General features: G+C 39.4%; 1 protein-coding gene across 4 annotated transcripts in view; it reads right to left on the reverse strand.

Annotated features, from left to right (window-relative positions):
* UNC5D (unc-5 netrin receptor D) overlaps nucleotides 1-19,355 on the reverse strand; it is a 289,819-nt gene that overhangs the window by 19,492 nt on the left and 250,972 nt on the right. For all 4 annotated transcript variants that reach the window (XM_074940275.1, XM_074940272.1, XM_074940271.1 and 1 more), the window contains 3 exons: nucleotides 10,185-10,353; nucleotides 8,575-8,802; nucleotides 5,466-5,615 (listed from right to left, as the gene is read on the reverse strand). In XM_074940275.1, coding sequence (XP_074796376.1) covers nucleotides 5,466-5,615; nucleotides 8,575-8,802; nucleotides 10,185-10,353 — 547 coding nt within the window. The remainder of the gene's footprint in view (nucleotides 1-5,465; nucleotides 5,616-8,574; nucleotides 8,803-10,184; nucleotides 10,354-19,355) is intronic.

Here is a 19,355-nt window from a genome sequence, read left to right on the forward strand (position 1 = left end):
CCCCACTGCTTCCCTTGGAAGGCTATTCCAGAACTTCACTCCTCTGATGGTTAGAAACTTTCGTCTAATTTCAAGTCTAAACTTCCCGATGGCCAGTTTATATCCATTTGTTCTTGTGTCCACATTGGTAGTGAGCTTAAATAATTCCTCTCCCTCTCTGGTGTTTATCCCTCTGATGTATTTGTAGAGAGCAAGCATATCTCCCCTCAGCCTTCTTTCGGTTAGGCTAAACAAACCAAGCTCCTTGAGTCTCCTTTAAGAAGACAGGTTTTCCATCCTACCATAGGCTTTGCACCTCCTGCCATTACAAAGACAAAAAGCAACACAATCAGCTCACCTCCTTCTCCCTAATACACAAAGAGGGATCTCACATCAGTAGAAGATGTTATAGATGACTATAAGCAACCATTTAGCTGCTGGACTCTAATCAAGTGTTTATAATTTAATCCTCATTAAATCATGTATTAAGCCTCTTATAAGCTAATTATAAATTGAACCTTAACAAAGTGTGATCTTTAATATTTCATTTCAGTGGAAAACACATGAGCTACTCTTCCTTACCTCCCTTCTGTACACCAGTTCTATCCAAGAGGAGCCCCTTTTTCATCAGTAGATAAGACTCGGTGCATGCACAGAAACCTATATCCCTATGAAACTAATTATATGATGATACTTTGTACATCTACCGCCCGCTTCCATTGGAGACATCAATTCACTTTCCAAACAAAAATATCATTGCGCCTTTCTGAAGGCTAATACAGATTAGAGATCATTTTACTCACCCCTGAAATGCAGCTAACTCTGCATCTTCTCAAGACTGTCAGGGTTTACACAAAATGATGCACTAAGTAGTAATTAGAAGAGCTATCTTAGCTCCTGAGTCCGTAGCAGTAGCAAGATACCAATGGTGATAAAGAAAACATTAAAAAAATATTAAAAATGGAGCAACTGTAATTAGATTTTTTCCAGAGTAATCATCTTTGCTTTCATTTGGAGTGGAGAGGGACTCATGTGGGAACTCACTGAGCTGAGAAGAATTATGTGAAAAGTAATACAAGAGGACAAAGTATTGTGAAGTTATGAGTGTTGTGGAAACATTTTTAGTTTGATTCCCCATTATAATTAGGCTCCTAGCAGATGGAGAGAATGTAAATCATCTCCTTTCACGAGACAGGCTCTGGATCCTCCAAGACACAGAAGGTGCTGTGAAAAACAGCTGCTTGTTACTTAAGGAAGGTGGCTGTCTGGCTTCATACCTTGTTGGTCTGAGCTTTATCCTGATCTGACACTCACTGTCTAGAGGTGTTTCCCTATCATTTGTGAAAGTGGTGGGAGGGAGCCTAAGCTTTAAGTGTCTGCTTCTGTGGGATAGCCAACATGACCAAATGCAGCTGGTATATTACAGGAAAACGCTCCCCCTGATACTGTTGGATCTTTTGGGGGATTAACCTCTACTGCTTTTCCTTTTGATTCACAATTTGTAAAAAGCATCCTACCACAGGCTTTGCGCCTCCTGCCATTGCAAAGACAAAAAGCAACACAATCAGCTTACCTCCTTCTCCCTAATACACAAAGAGGGATCTAACATCAGTGTGCTTGCTGGGCACGACTCTGGCAGTGCACCATGGGGTGACACTTTATGATGACACATTGCCATGGCATTCGGTTACTTGATAGAAAGATTTTCTAAACTGGAAACCCGGATACGGGTTCCTCCTTCCTCTGAATTTCAAGTGGGCGGACCTGAGAGCCCATATACATACTGCCCCGCCTCTATATTTTCTGATTCAGGTTCAACATCCTGTTTTCCAGGCAGTTGTGCAGGTGACTGTTGCAAAACACAAGTTAAAGCAGACACAGTCTAGGCAAACCTGGTGGTCTTAGGGCATCACAAAAGCTACCATAAGGGAGATGGGGCACAGCTTTCAGCACTCCCAGACCATGCTGCATTGGGATCTCATCATTAGGCAGGAATCGGGTGCCTTTTTTGCCTGACAGGAGCTGTGCGCTGCTCTGTCTGGGTGCTAAGTATGACATGGACATGCGCCTTATCTCACTCCCACTTCCAAGCCTCTTGCATACTGCCCACTCTGCGAGGAACAAAATCCCTGTCTGCTTATGAAGCCACCACTGGGTCATCATTCAAATCCCTTCCAACTTTGCCACGTGCTCTCCAAGAACTGAATTATTTCTCTCTCTCTCTCTCTCTCTCTCTCTCACACACACACACACACACACACAAAATTGAATGGAACAATCAAGATGCACACACCAAACCCAATTATCTGCAAGTTAGGAACATGGGAATTGCCAGTCTGGATCTGCCCTAGGTCCATCTATCCAGTGCTACATTTAGCTCCTGAGTCAGTAGCAAGATACCAATGGTGATAAAGAAAACATTAAAAAAATATTAAAAATGGAGCAACTGTAATGAGATTTTTCCAGAGTAATCATCTTTGCTTTCATTTGGAGCACTAAATGTAGCATTTATAGACTTACTTGTGTGTAAAAACCCGCAGGAGGCAGACATGGCATAATATACTTCCCACAGTATGCCTCATTCTGGTCTCTGATGTAAGAGATTGGTTTACAGCCTGAAGTATAAGATTTTATAATCCGTATCTGAGGTATCAATAGCAGTCATCCTCCTCTTCCACAAAGTCCGTTACCTTCCCCTTGTTGGGTCACATCTACAAAGATTGTAAGTTCTTTGGGACAGGGTCTTTTAATAGCTCTGTAAAGTGCCAAGCACACACTGAGTGCTGTCAGCATGAGCCTCTTTCAGTCCTCCTTGGTTGGGGGGAAAATGTTGAGGGTGGGACATGAAATAAAAAGGGAGTCAACATTGGAGAGAAATTTGCAGAACCCTGGAGAAACAGATCTTAGGGCTCGGGCTCACGCTTGGGCTTTTAGAGGACAGAAATTGGTGACATTTATTTGTTCATGCAGGGCCCAAACCTAAGCTGTCAGATGATCTAAAGATTCATCACAGACCACGTTTCACTGAGCAGAGAATATGAAGTTAGTGCAAATTGTGCTGCAGTTCCTATTAAAAAATAATAATAATTATTTCTCAGCCATCCAAGTTGTTCAAATTACACACAATTATAAAATGCAAATATTTATTTGGCTTCAGTATCATCCTGTCAAATCCATTTCAATGACAAAGGTTTTGCAGACATTTTTGTTTGCCGCCAGTGTGGCGAGAGTGGTTAATCTGAGCACTACATGTAAAATTCTGCAGGTTCCTGATCCCATCCATCCCAGTCTGCACTCATTACTTAAATGCTGCTATCTGGGATATGACTCCCTCATCTGATATTTTTATCTCTCAGCAATACATTTAATAGTTATTTTGGAGGGTGCCACTCGCATTAGATCCAGCGAAGTGAGGCCCTTACAAGCCATAAAGATAAATATGGAGAAATTTGCATGGCTATCAGGACTTATTTTAACAGCACCCTGCAGCTCAATTTGGCTTGGAAGCGCCAGAATATTGCTTGCCAGCAGAGTACACACATACCTAGGTTTAACACACCATAAACAATGTATTTATTCATAGAAATTGTACGTGGCATTAGAGAAAGTGCTGAACCACACACAAAATGCTTTGGGGCCTCCAAGTAACTCTCACCACTTTGCACATACTCACATCCAGCAAGGAGATAATATCCTAAAGACATCATTCTGTAGAAATAAACAACCAGAAATAACTCTCACCAAAGTCTTGAAATACACAGAAACATGGGGAAGAGAGTTGGAAAGATCCCAGTGGGTCATCCAGATTATCCTTCCCTGGCTAGACTTTTATCATCCAGTCTAATTTTAAATGGCCGATTCCTTCTCTCTTATGTAACTGCAGCCCCCCACTGCAGATGTCCATGCAATAAGCCACATCAGTGCTAAAATGTAGAATTCTGTGAACATTGAAACTACAAGCATTTGCACTGACTGCTCAGTATAGGAGTATGGGAACATACAGCCCTCTGAACAGTAGCATTATCTACCACTAACGTTGTTGAAATGAGTTGTTTTGCTGCACTAGCTGTGACCACGGGGACTGAATTCTCTCCATTGTAATGTGTTGGCTTTGCTGTAGGTGCCAGGGTGTGCAAATTCATTTAAGCCACACCAGTGTCACTATGAGATCTGCTCTTGGGTACACTGGACATTTAAATGATACTAATTCTTTATAGTGGAACCTGTGAAAGACACTCCACCCTCTCTTACTAAAGCAATCTGAAGAGACCAGCACAAAGTACCCCAAATGTATTGTGTGCAACTGCATTCCACCTTTATTAGAAGAGTCTTCTGTAAGCAGGATATTTCTAATGGTGCCTTGAATCATTCTTGATTGTACTGCAAGATTTTTACTCTCTGGGACGGGTTAATCAGGAAGTGATGTAGATTTGATATTAACTGAACTCTGTAGTGCCTTTGTCTATGGGTAAGCAAACCCTAGCCTGTGATTAGCAGAAAAGCTTAGTAATGCACATAGAAGTACAGATTTTAATGTGTCTTTAACACAAGTGGGAGGTGTGCCTATAGATTATGATAGGGTTTTTTTTTGTAAACTGTAAAATAAACAAATGTAATAGAACAAGATACTTTGATACTTCTTCAGAGCAGGTTGTGGGTAAACATTCTCTTTCCTCCTCCACTGAAATTACGTGGCATAAATTACCTTCATGCTCTATTATCTGTATTTCTAGCATAGAGCATGCATTCTGGCTCAGTTTCACTGATATTTAGGACAATCTGCCTACACATTTAGGGCTACTTTTGCCCAGAGATCACAAGAGACCCTGCTTTCCTCTTCTCTGCCTACTTGTTTGCAGGGTATGTGAAATGACATACTAATTAAGCTCCTCTCTTTTATTTTAACACACTTTGTGCCAAAGGATTGCATACAATTTTCAGGGACGAATGCATTTGGTAGGCTCTTCCCATCTTAGACAGCCTCTTTAATTAATGCATCACAGGCAGGAGAACTTGCTGCTCTATCATTTCTGAGCCTAAATGGATACATGCCATGGTTTGAACCCATGACATTCAAATGCATGCAGACATGCACTCCATTTCAGCTGATCATTCACTGTCTGCATTAAGTCCAGGAATGACAACTCAATTACTGATATCGAAAACCTGCTCTTAACGGGAATGATGATGTTGAGCCTGAATGTAGGGAGTTAGTTGGGGCCAAATGCAACGTGGGGGGAAATAAAAGCATGTTTCTGTAAGCTGAGAGAGATTTACAACCACTGTGCTTTCCATGACATGTTTCATTCCTCATTTCTCCCAATCATCGTTGCATTTTTTGTTGGCTGCTCAGAGATTAAATCCACGCTTTTCTTTTGAAAACAAAATAAAAGAGGCAGCTGCCTTGCCTGCACTCTGCTTTTACTGGTAAAAACTCATACTGCCTCTGAATTTAAAAAAAAAAAAAGTAGAATATTGACAAGTACCTGACATGCAGTAAATGGTTTAATTCTCCAGAGGAAAGGGGGGATATCAAGAACAGAGATCTGAAGACTAAAGGTATTCCCTTTGAAATGCAGCAACTTAGGTTCCTCCAGCAACTGTCCTCCTTGTTGTCTTTCACCTGAAACTACTTCCTACAGGAGGCGGGAAGAAAAAACAAAACAAAGATGAGGCTTACTGGGTCTTTACTATTGAAAATATCAATATTAACACATGTGCATGCTCGTTAAAGGTGCCAGACAGACAGCCGTGGAAAATGAATCCATAGTGCTGCATGGTCCTGATAAGGTGAGTTGGCATGGATATGTAGGGACCACATTTTGACAGTGGAGAAGGGGGAATTCGGTCCCTGTGCCTCTATCAGTCCTTTTTTCCCTGCTTGGATGGTGGCTCTTGTGACCTGGATGCCAGTCCCCCGGGATTTGGATTGAGCACATCAACCTGTTTCACACAGAAATCAATGGAAGTCAGGTACCTAGGTACTTTTGAAATTGCCACTGGGTTCCTAGCTGCATCTTTAGGCACCTAAATACCTTTATAAATCGGGCCCTGGGAGTTTTGCCATTGAATTGAGTGGAACAAGGATTGCACCCCATGTGTCAAGTACCACATGCATCCATGTTCTACAGAAAGAATAACACATGTCAAAGAATAGCAGAGGGGAAACATCTGATGATTCCTTTGGTTTGGGTCCTGTCAAAACTGCAGCATCATACATCTGGACTGGGCTGGCTGGGACCTTTTCCTATATGTCAGTCCCCTACACTTCTATTATTATTTGTATAGGGCTAAATTGTGACCCAAGGAGAAGAGAAGGGTGCACCTGTGGAGACTGCCCAGATCAGAGTCATCGCATGGCTGCCACTCCTCATCCAGTGGAGGAGCATTTACTCTGTCCCCCACATGCTGGCCAGAGCACCTCAGGCAGAGCGTAGGGGGAAGCGAATTGTGCATGGAAAAGTGCTGGCACAGTTTACTTCCCTGCTAGCAGAAGGGGGAAATCAGAGATTGACTCTCGACACAGTCACAGTTTGGTCCCTGGAGCAGTGCAACCTTACTCAGGGCTTGCGGTTACTCCATGATGTAGCCTTTAGTGTTGATGATACTCTTGGCACCATCTGAGGTACAAAGAGAGACTACTACTGCCCCGAGGAGTTGTTATACCTCCCTACTGTATGTTCCACTCCATGCATCTGATGAAGTGGGTTTTAGCCCACGAAAGCTTATGCCCAAATAAATTTGTTAGTCTCTAAGGTGCCACAAAGACTCCTGGCTAAAAACACCTATGTTAAGTGAAGCAATATCCTCATTTTACAAATGGACAAATTGAGGCACGTAAGCTTGTACTGCAAATGAGCAACAGAACCCAGTAGTCCAGACTCAGACCAGCACTTCTATTTATCTATTGCTGACATTTTTTCTGATAATTACTCAATTTCTATATTTAAAAGGAAGCTGGCACTGAACTGACATAGGATATTTATAGAGAAAATAGAATTTCATAAACATATAATAGTCTTATGTACAGACAACGTGTGCTGGTTTCTATAAGTGGAAAAAAATGGTAATTCTTAAAACACTTTTTTTAAAAAAAATATCAAAATCTAAAGTATAAATAGACGTGTCTTATTCATTTATTTTCATTAACATTAAGGGGGAAAAACCCTCTAGTCGTCGTCCTTGTTTTTTTCTGAATGCAGCAGCAATTTTTGACCCAAAATGGTCCAAATAAATCAAGCTTTTTTGTTTGTTTTCTTTCAATAAAGTGCAGGCTGGATGAATCATTCAGCAGGAGAATAGCATGCTATAAGAACGAGTCTGAAAAAACTAGTAGTAGGTTGCTTTTGCTCTGGATAAGACAAACTTGTTTCTGGTTTTCCCATATGTGCCATTTTCACAGTTCCTCTGTTGCAGAATACTGGTTTCTGGAATTTCTGCTTACTAAAGTGCTTTGAAGCCCTGTAGTATTACTGTTTTGAACATTCTTTATTATGGCATACATGCACACAACAATGGGACAGACTCCGTAGCCAATTAACATTCTTGTAGCTCCGTTGAAGTCAGTGGACTACACAGATTTATATCCGCTCAGTTTCTGACCCAGTGCAAGTTAGGGGTGTGTATATGTGCCTTTGTATGCAAGATCAGAATTGGGGCCTTAGAATTTCACCCAGATTTACCAGGACAAATATTACTAGACATTAGTTGTACATACCATCCATCTTTCAGCAGTGAGTGCAGAGCTACCACACTTCTCTAGCTACCACTAGCTTTTCTTTTGTTAAAAACAGAACTATATGAGAGCATGCTTTGTTAAGAGCACCATGTTTCTGTGATGTAAAATAGGAATGGGGAAAAAAAATTAGCTGTCTCAACTGTCTTCATCTCTATTCCCGAAAGACACGTCTTTTATTCCAGCTGCAGCCACGGCAAACTCCAAATAAGGCAATTTTTACAGAAACACCATGTGAAAAAAAAATTGTATTAATTTTGATTAACTACTACAGGGTTCCATTTGAGGTTTTTAAAAGATATTATGCACAATTATTGTGCAACTCTTATGGAAAGGGTCAAAAAACACCGACCAATTCTTGCTGCAATTCAAAAAAGGGAGACATGACTAATGAGAACGTAAAGGTTAATGACCCTGATAAATATGACACATCACAGGGTAAGTGGCTGGTATTTTAGTATCTGTATCACAGTAACACCCCATTGTACTTGCTGCAGTGCAAATGCATAATGAAAGAGAGTCTCTGGGCAAATCACTTCATGTCTCTGTGCCTCTGTTTCCTCTCCCACACTTTAAGTGCTTTGGAGCAAAGACACACTGCAGGTCAGTGGATGGGCCAGGAGTAGCGTCCTGGTCTCCGGAGTTCCAGTCCAGTGACCTCGCCAGTGAACTAAATCACATATGATGAGTGGCAGCATAAAGCTCCATGGGGCAGGAACCATCTTTTTGTTCTATGTTTATGTGGGGCCGAGCACAACGGCCATGACTAGGGCTTTAAGGTGCTACAGGAATACAAATAATAAACAACAATTCTGTAGAAAAATTAACTACAATAAAATTCACGAGTTGAAATAATTTACCTGAAATGCACAAGGGGTGTTGTCCATACAGTACACTCTCAGACTGTAATCCAGCGAATTGCAAGACATGCAGCCAAACACTGCCACTTTCAGCTGTTTAACCGCGCAGTCAGAGATGGGCTCCCCAGCGAGCGCGTAAGTTCCAAAGCGGTCTAAGAGAATGTGACAGGCATAAGGATCCAACAGGCAGTAGCAGGAAGTAGTTTCCTCTTCCATGGACATCACTTCCTGCGTTATGAAAATCATATTTCAAAATCAGAAAGCTTTTTAGAACAGGTGCTGGGACATTTCTGTTAGTTTCTTTTCATTTTTTTCTAATTTGTTTGAAACATAAAATACTTTGTGGGCAAGATCGCATAGACTTTACTCATTCAAGTATTCGCAGTCTAGCCCTGAGTCTGCAGCAGCACTTCTGGCTGTGTGCAGAATCCATTGTGTGCAGAATGTAGTAATAATAATGATGCATAAGCAATTTTAGCATCTTCTTAAGTGTTCTTGGATTTCTAGCTAATTTTTCCTAATGTCAGGTTAAGAAATTACCTTGAAGAAGGAAGTCAATAAGCAAACCTTGAAAAACAGTCTGCAGCTAACATCCTCTTATAGCAACTATCAAGATAATGTTTATTCTGATCCAAAAAAAATACAACGTTTTGTCTTCACGTACTCTTTTGCCATGTTGAATTGTCATTAGATAAATGGTTTGGGGAATTTGCACTGCAATATTTCATTTTTCCTCAATAGCCCTTGAATACTGGTAACCAGTGCTGATGAAACTGACCGAGTACTGAATGCAACAGCATCAAGTATAGAAGAACTATGCTGAACTTGAAATGAGGCAGAGAAGTGCAACAAATAGGATAAAATCCTTGGGGAGGGGCAGGCAGAGAAGGTTAAGAAAGTCATGGATGGTTTTACTGTTGGGCTTTCCCACAGCATGAGGAAAAATGGGAAAACTCAATTGAATTGACTGATACTTTGAAAGCTTTTGAACGGAAAATGGGAACTACTTTATGCAGCATATAATAAACCCGTACACATTACTGACACAGGTTAATCCAATGAGGCAACCAATTAAATGGAATATAAAATGGCATGAAATATGTAGACCCAAGAAGACTACTCTAGAAATGTAAAAATATTAAACTTCATGCTTTGGTTCTTAAGGAATTCCTTACCTTTCTTTCCATCATGGTAAAGTTTTGCCCAGCTGGTCAGGTTTAGCTATGGGTGGGCCTCCTAGCAGAGTTTAGACCTACTTGAATTTCTTAATGGCTTAGAAACAGCAGACACAACAGTTGGGCAAAACTTTACTTGTCATAAGAAGAGGAGTACTTGTGGCACCTTGGAGACTAAAATTTATTTGAGCATAAGCTTTCATGAGCTACAGCTCACTTAAGCTAAACCTAAATCATGTGACAGGGACAAGATCATAAAATGCAGTGACATTTTTCATCAGTTTTGAATTGCAGTGGGGGAAAATGATTTTAAAAACATCTGGATTCATCTCTTCCCACCATCCCCATTTGACTAGCTCTAAGTTCAGCCTGGATGGTTGTATTGTATATTTTTGTCGCCAGTAGGGCCTTTGGAAAGGGGCAATTTAAACTTACCTCCCATTTTCCTTGTTGTGTTCTTTTTTTCAAGTGAATATTCCAATGTTCAGAATTTACTTCTGCGCAATGCGGTATAGTCAAGGCAAAAGGAGTGGTGACAGTCACATCTAGAGGGCCACATGTGACTTCTGGACCAAGAAGAACTTCTGTGCCTTCTGGCTGTAGACTTCACGTGTCAATAAATATTAGAAGGAAAAAAAAATCTCAAAGTATTTTTTAAAAGGAATGAAAACTTTTCTAGCATTTTTTTTATCAAAATGGAATTGATTTATGTTAACTGCAATACACAAATATTTAAAATACTTGTAGCCAAAATCTGAGTGCCTCATCCATCTGCCACACAGACGAAATGGAAAGCCAACTGCTGTGCTAATTTCAGTATAGAATCTGAAGCTGGATATGAAAGATACTTATTAGGTCACATATAAGCTATCCTCCACTGGTCAGTTCAGGATTTTGTTTCTTTAAGTACTTTTCTATTTGAATAAATCAAATGCAACATTAATATTACTCTGTGTAAGTAAGGCCTATTTTATGCACCAGCTGGCAATATCACCATCTAATTCTTTTCTTGTCATCAACAATATTTTCATAGTAGTAAAGATAAACAAATTATGGTGTAAAAATACAGCCTCTCTCAAATTTTCCCAGATTGAGTATGATTTCCCTGGTTTGAGAACACATTTATATCTGCCAATAGAACAAAATAGGTAATAGAGAGATAGCAGACATTAAGTTATAAATTTACAGTATCTGATACGAATCTCTTTCCCTGCTCATCCATTCAGAGCTAAATTTAACCTCCATCCCACACAAATCAATTTTACCTCACTTTCTGTATTGTAAACACATATGCAAAACAATAACATTGAAGTGATAGAAAGGGTCCGATTCAATTTTTAGACAAAAATGACATTGTTTAAATGTTATGCCCTGTCTTTATTTTATCTGAGGACTATATTTTGGGTCCAGTCTCAACCTTGTGGATTGTAAAAAGAAAAGGAGGACTTGTGGCACCTTAGAGACCAACAAATTTATTGAGCATAAGCTTTTGTGAGCTACAGCTCACTTCATCAGATGCATTCAGTGGAAAAAATGCATCCGATGAAGTGAGCTGTAGCTCACGAAAGCTTATGCTCAATAAATTTGTTAGTCTCTAAGGTGCCACAAGTCCTCCTTTTCTTTTTGCAAATACAGACTAACACTGCTGCTACTCTGAAACTTGTGAATTGTGTTTTTATTACTAATGTTATCATAACTGCTGGCCAAAATCTGCCCATAGAACTGAACACAGTGACGTTGCACAGACATAAGTCAGGAAAGAATTGGCATATGAATAACCTTACTCATGATTTTTATTATTATTTAGATCATTGAAGCACACAGGAGCCTGGTCAATGACCACTGTACAAACACAGAACAAAAGGAGGGTCCCTGCCCCCAAACAGTTGACAATCTAAGTAACGTCAATTAGACTACTCACATGAATAAACTTAGATATGTGCTCAAGTGTTTGAAGGATCAAGCCTAAATGGAAAAAAAACTGGGTGGCTGATTCTGCTCTGCTGTTACAAGAGTCATAATAATAATTGTTCACAATTATTTGTGAAAGTGTTCACGAATCCGCAGAGTTGAGAAATCGTTACATTTGTTTATCTAAAAAGTCAAGCAAGAAGCGCATAATTCGGTACGTCTGCCATTCTCCTCTGTATAAAGTCTGTCAACCAACCAGGGAGCAGAAACCCACCACCACCAAGTGGCTTTGATCACCAATAACACAACACAAATAGGCCCAGCTTCAGTAAAGTATTTAAGCACAAGCTTAATGTTCCATACGTCAGTAGTCCCACTGAATGTAAAAATAAGCATATGCTTAAGGGTTTTGCTGGATTAAGGTCATAGCAAGTATTCCAAATGAATGGTTCAGAAACAACCCAGAGTCTCAAAATGTATTCATCTAAAATACTTTAATTATGCTTGTGATTACTACATTTTTCAAGAATCATGAATGGTTCACAAATAATTCACTACTATGAAAGTAAATAAGTATTTTCTCACATATTTCAATTTATTTATTTTCCAAGTAATAAAGAAAGCATTTGAAAAATTAAATAAATGAAATCAAGCAGCAAGCAATGCTACCCTTTACCAATCACATCTGATTTAAACAGAGATAAATAAATAAATAAACCTAACAGTACTGTGAAGAAAGCCCTCTCTACAGCACAAAACTTCATTCATAAACAACTTTCATAAAAGATGCACTGAGTTTCTTGCAAATTCATAGAAATGGTCTTGGCATTATTAGAAACCCTCAAGACAAACTGCTATTTATTTATTTTGGGTAAGTTGTTCAATTATTACTCCCTTCTCTGCTGTAACTCAGGAACGACTGGTGCATTTTATCTCCTTATCTCCATTTTGATGCTGCTGCAGGAAGTGATAACAATACCATATTTCCAGAGAGTGAGTTAAACCCTAGTTATTTAACTTGGTAGGTGCATCTCTCTCCTATCTCACTCGCAACAGGCATACGTCCTTCAACTCCTGCCCTCTATGCCAAATGGATACTGCTGACAAATGCACAAAATACAGGTGCATGGGGGGCAGGGGAAGAGAGGAGGGAGTTTGCCAAAGTTACCTCCAGCACAAAGTTGGACAATTCATCTCCCATAGTGGGAACAAAATATAGGTTAAGCTGCAAACAACACTACATTTACCCTCAGGGGCTGTGAATCAAGAGTTTTAGTCATGCTACTGGTGAGGATTCCCAATAAGTCACATTTTTTAAGTGTCAAGAAGAAAACAAAACACTCTCACAAAAAGAAAGGAAGACGTCTGTCCGGAGGATGATGTGAAATGGACTGGGACAATGCACCTGTGGCCTAAAACTCCCCCACCACCCCGAAGAAGTAAACTGTCACTGAAACAGAATAGCCTCAATAATAGTCACTGGCAGCCTTCCATGGTCACTGTGGCTCAGTGTAATTGCTGACTGAGTAATAGTAGGGATGTGTGTGAATGACCAATGACAAGCTCTTCTGAAACAAGCAATTTAATTGCTTTCAGAGAGTCATTCCCCGGTTGCATATATTGTACAAACATGGGAATTCTGGGAATTATTTAATGCCAAATGAACTGAAATCAACTAATTAGATGAACTTTCACACTTACTGCAAATAGCAGGAGTCTTTTCTATAATAACGGGCAAGGTATTAGGAATCTGATGCATTTCAGGGCTATTTATTAAGCAAGGCAGGGAAGGGAAACATTACAAGATGCAGATATTTAAAATTCCCTTGGGTGCATAGTAAACAAATCAGTAACCAGATCTAATCCTTCCAAATCCATCAAAATCAAGAGCTTCACAGATTTCCAGTGAAGGAAAGAGAAATAGGCAATGGAGCTCTGCACAAATAGGAAATTATTCTCTGTGAAACTACATGAAAAAAAGGCTATTTTATTTTACAATATTCTGCCTTTTGCACAGTTCAGAGGAAATGGTGGATTTTTGGTTGTGGAGGTTTTTTGGGGGGGGTGGCATCTCAATTACAAATTTGATCATCAAAGTAAAATTTCAAAATTTGAAAAATGTCATTTCCTTTCTAAAAATAAAGGAATATCTTTTTGCTGAAAATGGAACAATTTTTTAATTTTACAAATCCCTACAAAATAAGGCAAGGTTTGGCTCAGTTCTGTGAAACTCAAAAAAAAAAAACAAAAACCCCAAAGCAGCAACTACTAGGGCAAAAGAAATGAACTTGCATTTTGTCGATTTCATATTAACACTATGTAATCTTCATATGATAGGTGCCAGAGGAAATCCAATACTTTGTGAAGCGTCATTCAATGTTCACAAAGTCCTTATGAGGCAAATGTTATTCCTTCCCATTTTACAGAAGGCACAGAGGTTAAGACTCAAATGGAAAGAGGTGGCCTCAACTTTTGGGTGGTTCGGGTTTTGATTTCCCAATACCGACACTGATTTTCCAGGGGCACTGTGCACCCAGAACTCCAAATAAAGTCATTCGGAGCTCAGCACCTCTGGAAATCAAGCAAAAAAGTGTTTCATATTGGGCATCAAAAACAGAGGCACCCAAAATCTGATGCTAACAGTCTGATTGCATTGGTATAAACGATGACCCTGGGTTCCAGGCAATGATTAAAAGTTAGTTCACTGTGCTACTATTCCCACCTGGTAGCATCTTACCCCCCAGTCTGCACTGGTGTAAACAACTATGCATGGTGAAGAGAAATGATGAATTGTGGCCTAATTGTGGTAGAGCAAGAGAGAACTTTGGAGTCCTCACTCGCAATGCCTGGCTCCGCCCACTACACTGGACAACATTTCCCCAGTCTTCAAACATTGCACAATGTGTTTCTGCTCATATTAATTCATAAATAAAGAAATCTGTGGTTCTTCTATCTCTTTCTATGCTGTGTTAACTGCATAACTGCAGCATAATATTTTCCTCTTATTCTAACATAGGGTAGATTAATGCTGATCTGATCACCTTTCTAGCCCAGCTTTTGGAATCACATGCCTATCCGCAGTATAAAGGTAATTTTAATATGCTAAATACTGTCTTGATACAGAACACCATATTCTAATGGCACAGACACACAAGCAGATCAGAAGTGAGGCAGAAATTGGCCCTAAGAAATACAATTGAAGGAAAAGATGACTCCCAGGAGTGGGTAGACTCCCAAATTCCACCTACAGAGGAAGCAACCATAGATATCCCAGAGAGAAACTTAACAGTAATTTTTGCCACTGATCTTCCAGGCCCTGCAATAACTCTACATAAATAAGCCAATGGTGTGTGATTATCACATTCTTTACAACCTGAAAAAGACATTGAGCATAGCTGAGGATCTGGCCTTTAATTTTATTTTACCAGCATGCCTTCCTCAGTGGCTACATTTAGACTTGGTAGAAATTGATTTCTTTTTTTTTTTTAATCATTTCAATGGATAATGTTTATTTTAAGTATATTTTCATTTTTATTGATGTAATTTTCACCATTGCACCAAATTATGTCTTAAGAATTTTTTATTTTTAATCTATTTAATTTTCACAATTGCGAGAAATTATGGGGAGGTCAGTTAATAATGATTTAATAGTTGACATTGCAATATGGAAAGTTACTTCTATAACAGTTTAAACAAGCTACTTTGATATAAGGATATCTGCCAACATCACATGCCAAAATATACAAACATTATTACATACTAAAGTAACTTTTTACTTTGCCTATCTGTACATTTTGATTATTATTGAAGGAAGTATTTTTTCATCAGTTAATGTGCGTTTGGTGAAATCAACGTTAACCGACATTTACTGAAAAATCTAATCCTTTCAAGCCTAGCTACATTGTCCAAGCATTCACCCCAGTGACTACAATCAGCCAAGTCATTCCCAGTACTTCTGCCTGCTTGTTTGAGGCCCATCCCCTGTGACTGCCATCCTAGTGCTCTCTCACTGAAGCTGATGCTGCCGTGTTTTGAATTATTGCCCACAGGGTATATGTGTGTGGGGGGGGGGGAGCAGTTTTTAAGATTTCCTATTACAAAAACTAATAGTCTGTATTTCAATCTCCAAGCTACAGAGCTGGGAGATCTGGATCTTGAAATGGACTTTGGCTTCTAGGCTTGAAGTCAGTGTGAGGATGTTATGGAGAGGATTTAGCTTCCAAGAGAAGAATTGGTGCCCATTAAAAGCATGGTTTATGTTGGCTGTAGAAGTAGCTGCTCACGTATCTTCTAGTGGGAAGATTCAGGGGCTACAGGCCAGATGTTCTTCTCCCCTTATACATTGCAAAGGCATTGAAACCAGAAAGATGGGAGTGGTGCTAAAGACGTGCGCACCCTCAAGCCCTAGCAGGTTCTTTGCTTTAACTCAGTGTGGTTGGATGCAGGGTATGTTAGTAGAGGAGGAGAGGAGAGGCATTACGCTTGACGACTCCTGTTTTTCTATTTTATTGCTACCAGCTAAAAACAGACCAGCAATCAATGTGATATGTAAAGGTAACAGAGCTGACGGCATCTTGGTTCTGAATGAACCATAGTGCCTAGAGAAAGGAAGCCAAAGAGCTCCAGCTCTGTACATGGAGGGCCAAGATCTGTGCCTTGAATCTGGATTTCCCATGGTAATCCAGTCTCTGGGTAACAGGAATGCTAACTTTCATGTTACTTCAGACGCATAAATAAATAAATATATACATATATATATATACACACACACACACACACACACACACAAGCCATTAAATATAAACAACAGAACTGGTTTGAAAAAAAAAAAGGACGTAAATGAATTATTTAAAAAAATCCATTTAAAAATGAATATTTTGACAAGTTCAACAAACAGCAAAATATATGCAATATGCAGTCACATGCACAGTTTCCTTTACAACAGAAATGTGATGATTTATTGTTTTTGGGGCAATCAATGTGGTAGGGGGTGAGGAATTTTGCCCATTTAGTGTAAAGTTCTACATTAACACAAGTCAACAGAAATATTGCATGTTACATATTATATCTAAATCTGAATTAATCTGTCTTCTCATACATTTATGGAGAATTGATTGATTTAACAAATTAGATGTTTAAAAACTACATGCAAATCAATTTTACAATGGCCAGTTTATATACACAGTGTAAAGCAGTGTCCATACCTTACATGGAGGTTAGGAAGTACCAATTCAATGAATATCTGAAATACATTCAGTTTTTCATGCAGTGTGGGTTACTGCATTTGATTATCATGGAATCATCACATTTCTGTTGGAATGCAATCAAACCAGAATGTCAGAGAGAGAAATAGGCAAATAGAACCTTGAATCCTGGAATTTTCCCTCCGCCACTTTTCTTCTTCTAATCTTTTCAATCAGCTCCTTTCCTCCTCTACCTTCATACTCTGACCTCATTTGAATTCATTCTACTCCAGTCTGGGATACCTATAAGCATGTATGTGGGTGGTGTTTCTGGAAACAGTGCAGCTTTAGCACCAATAGTTTAATTTACACTTTTTCAAACACGTAAAAATGTATTTAAGTATATTACTACTTATGGTAGCACCCACAACTTGCTAATAATTTTCCAAACATTTAAGAAACAGTGGCCCCTGCTCTGAGTTCACAATCTAAGGAGCTGACCTGACCTGTACAGGGTATTTTATTTTAAGTGATACAGGCCAGATATACTCAGATAATATGGTAATGGAAACTATACCAGTACCTAACATAGACAGATACATACATTTTCTCCTCCAAGTGTCTTTAGAGTCAGACTGAGCATTGTTCGAGAAAGGTGGGCAATTCAGGTATGGGCCACTAGACTTGTGTATACACAGCCCCGTGCCTTAAAATTCTATTACTCCTTCCAAATGTTTCCTGCTTTGTTCGGAGAATTCGATGAACACTTAAAACACAAGTCCACTGCCCTGCCAGGAAAGGAATGTCTCAAAACTCCAGTACTGTGTAGTGAGTGATCCTATTTCCTCCTTATATTTGTATGTGATACATCCATCTCTAATCTGAGCACACACCATGGTATTCATTTATGTGCCCTGTTTTCAATGTGGAACCAGCCACCTCATTTGAGGAAATGACAATTTAAATGAGCACCATTTTGTAGTTGCTACAACTAAGATAATGCAGTAGTTACTGGGTCCCATGTCACTCAGCAGTCTTTTGAAGCACAGAGTTCTGGTTCAACAGGTGAGAAGTTCTTACATTTACTACTTTAACTATGCTGCAATTAACTGGAGTGGAAATTATGTTTATGATAAATCACCTTAATAGGACTTGCTATTTCTTCCAGAAGAACTGGCAATAAACGAAAGGATGCACACGAATAAGGCCTACTTACACTATGTGGAGCCCCTTTTCAAAATGCAATCGGATTTGTGAACCTGTGGTTTTCCCCTTAGTGAAGGAAGGTTCATGTTATTCAAACCTCTTCGTGAACACAAGCCATGGTTATCTTTTCAGCTGCATCTTTAATTAAGACTCATTTGGGCTATTCTCATCACTTTCATATTACAATCAGTGTGGTGTTAAAATACACTGTTAAAATTATAGCAATTTGGACTGTCAGAGGGATAAAGTTTGTTTAAAAATAAAAAGAGAGAAACCTAAGAAAATTGTGACCAGACAAGATTTGAACACTTGGGGGCAGAATCTGCCCCAGTAATAATTGGGTTAGCCCTATTGTTTGCATTTGGCCTATATTCTGAGTTGAGTAACTTTCTATTACTCTAATCTGGATAATTGTAGGCTAACAATATTTTGTACTTTGATAGAACTTTCCAGCTGAGCATCTCATAGTACTTTACACACATTAATTAAGTCATAGAAACGGGGAGGTATAGCAAATTTGCCCAACTCTTCAAAAGTGAATCTATCGCAGAGCTGAGACCAGAACACAGAAGTCCTGAGGGGCCACCCTATAACCAGTAGATCCCACTCCTTTCACTATGCTGAGAGTTTGAAGTCTCATGCTTCAGGTTGTGAAATTATCACAAAAGATTCGCTCCTTGCATGTCATTTTCCCCATGCATGTCAGGTATTGGCCACTTCTGCAGGTATGATGTTAGTCTTGGTGAATGAGTGGATTGGTTTTGCATGGCATGTCACACTCGGTCCCTCAACAGAGCTGAATAGCTGTATTCATTAGTTTCAGTTTTTAGTCTTCCCACTCCCTTTTAATTGTTTTTATTCACAGCATTGTGGTTCTGCCACAAGAAACAAAAGCTTGAATGCCAAATTGTCAAGACTATGCAAAAACCATTAGCGTTTTGAGTGTTTTTATTACAGCAGTTGTCCTATTCTTTCTGAACCCCAATAAGAGATGGTATTGACTATTGAAAGTGCAGTGCTGGAGGACACACAGCCGGCAAACTTCTCTCTCCTCCCCTCCCCACCAAACTAATTGAATTCCAGCATGTAATTTTTATTTATTTTTCTTTAAAATCTCTCTGGGCTTGGTGTTGGCAGCAGGTTGTTTTGGAGTATTAGTATGTGAGAGACAAGAGGACCACACAAACTCTCCTCTCCCCCCAGTCCCTCTGCATGAACTGCTGTGAAGAGTGTGTGGGGTTCAGGAATCAGCTGCTGTGAAAGCAAGCACAATTTTTAGTCAAAATCTTACAGTGGATAAGGGGTT

This window comes from Natator depressus, chromosome 26 (assembly GCF_965152275.1).
Source record: "Natator depressus isolate rNatDep1 chromosome 26, rNatDep2.hap1, whole genome shotgun sequence".
NCBI lineage: Eukaryota > Metazoa > Chordata > Testudines > Cheloniidae > Natator > Natator depressus.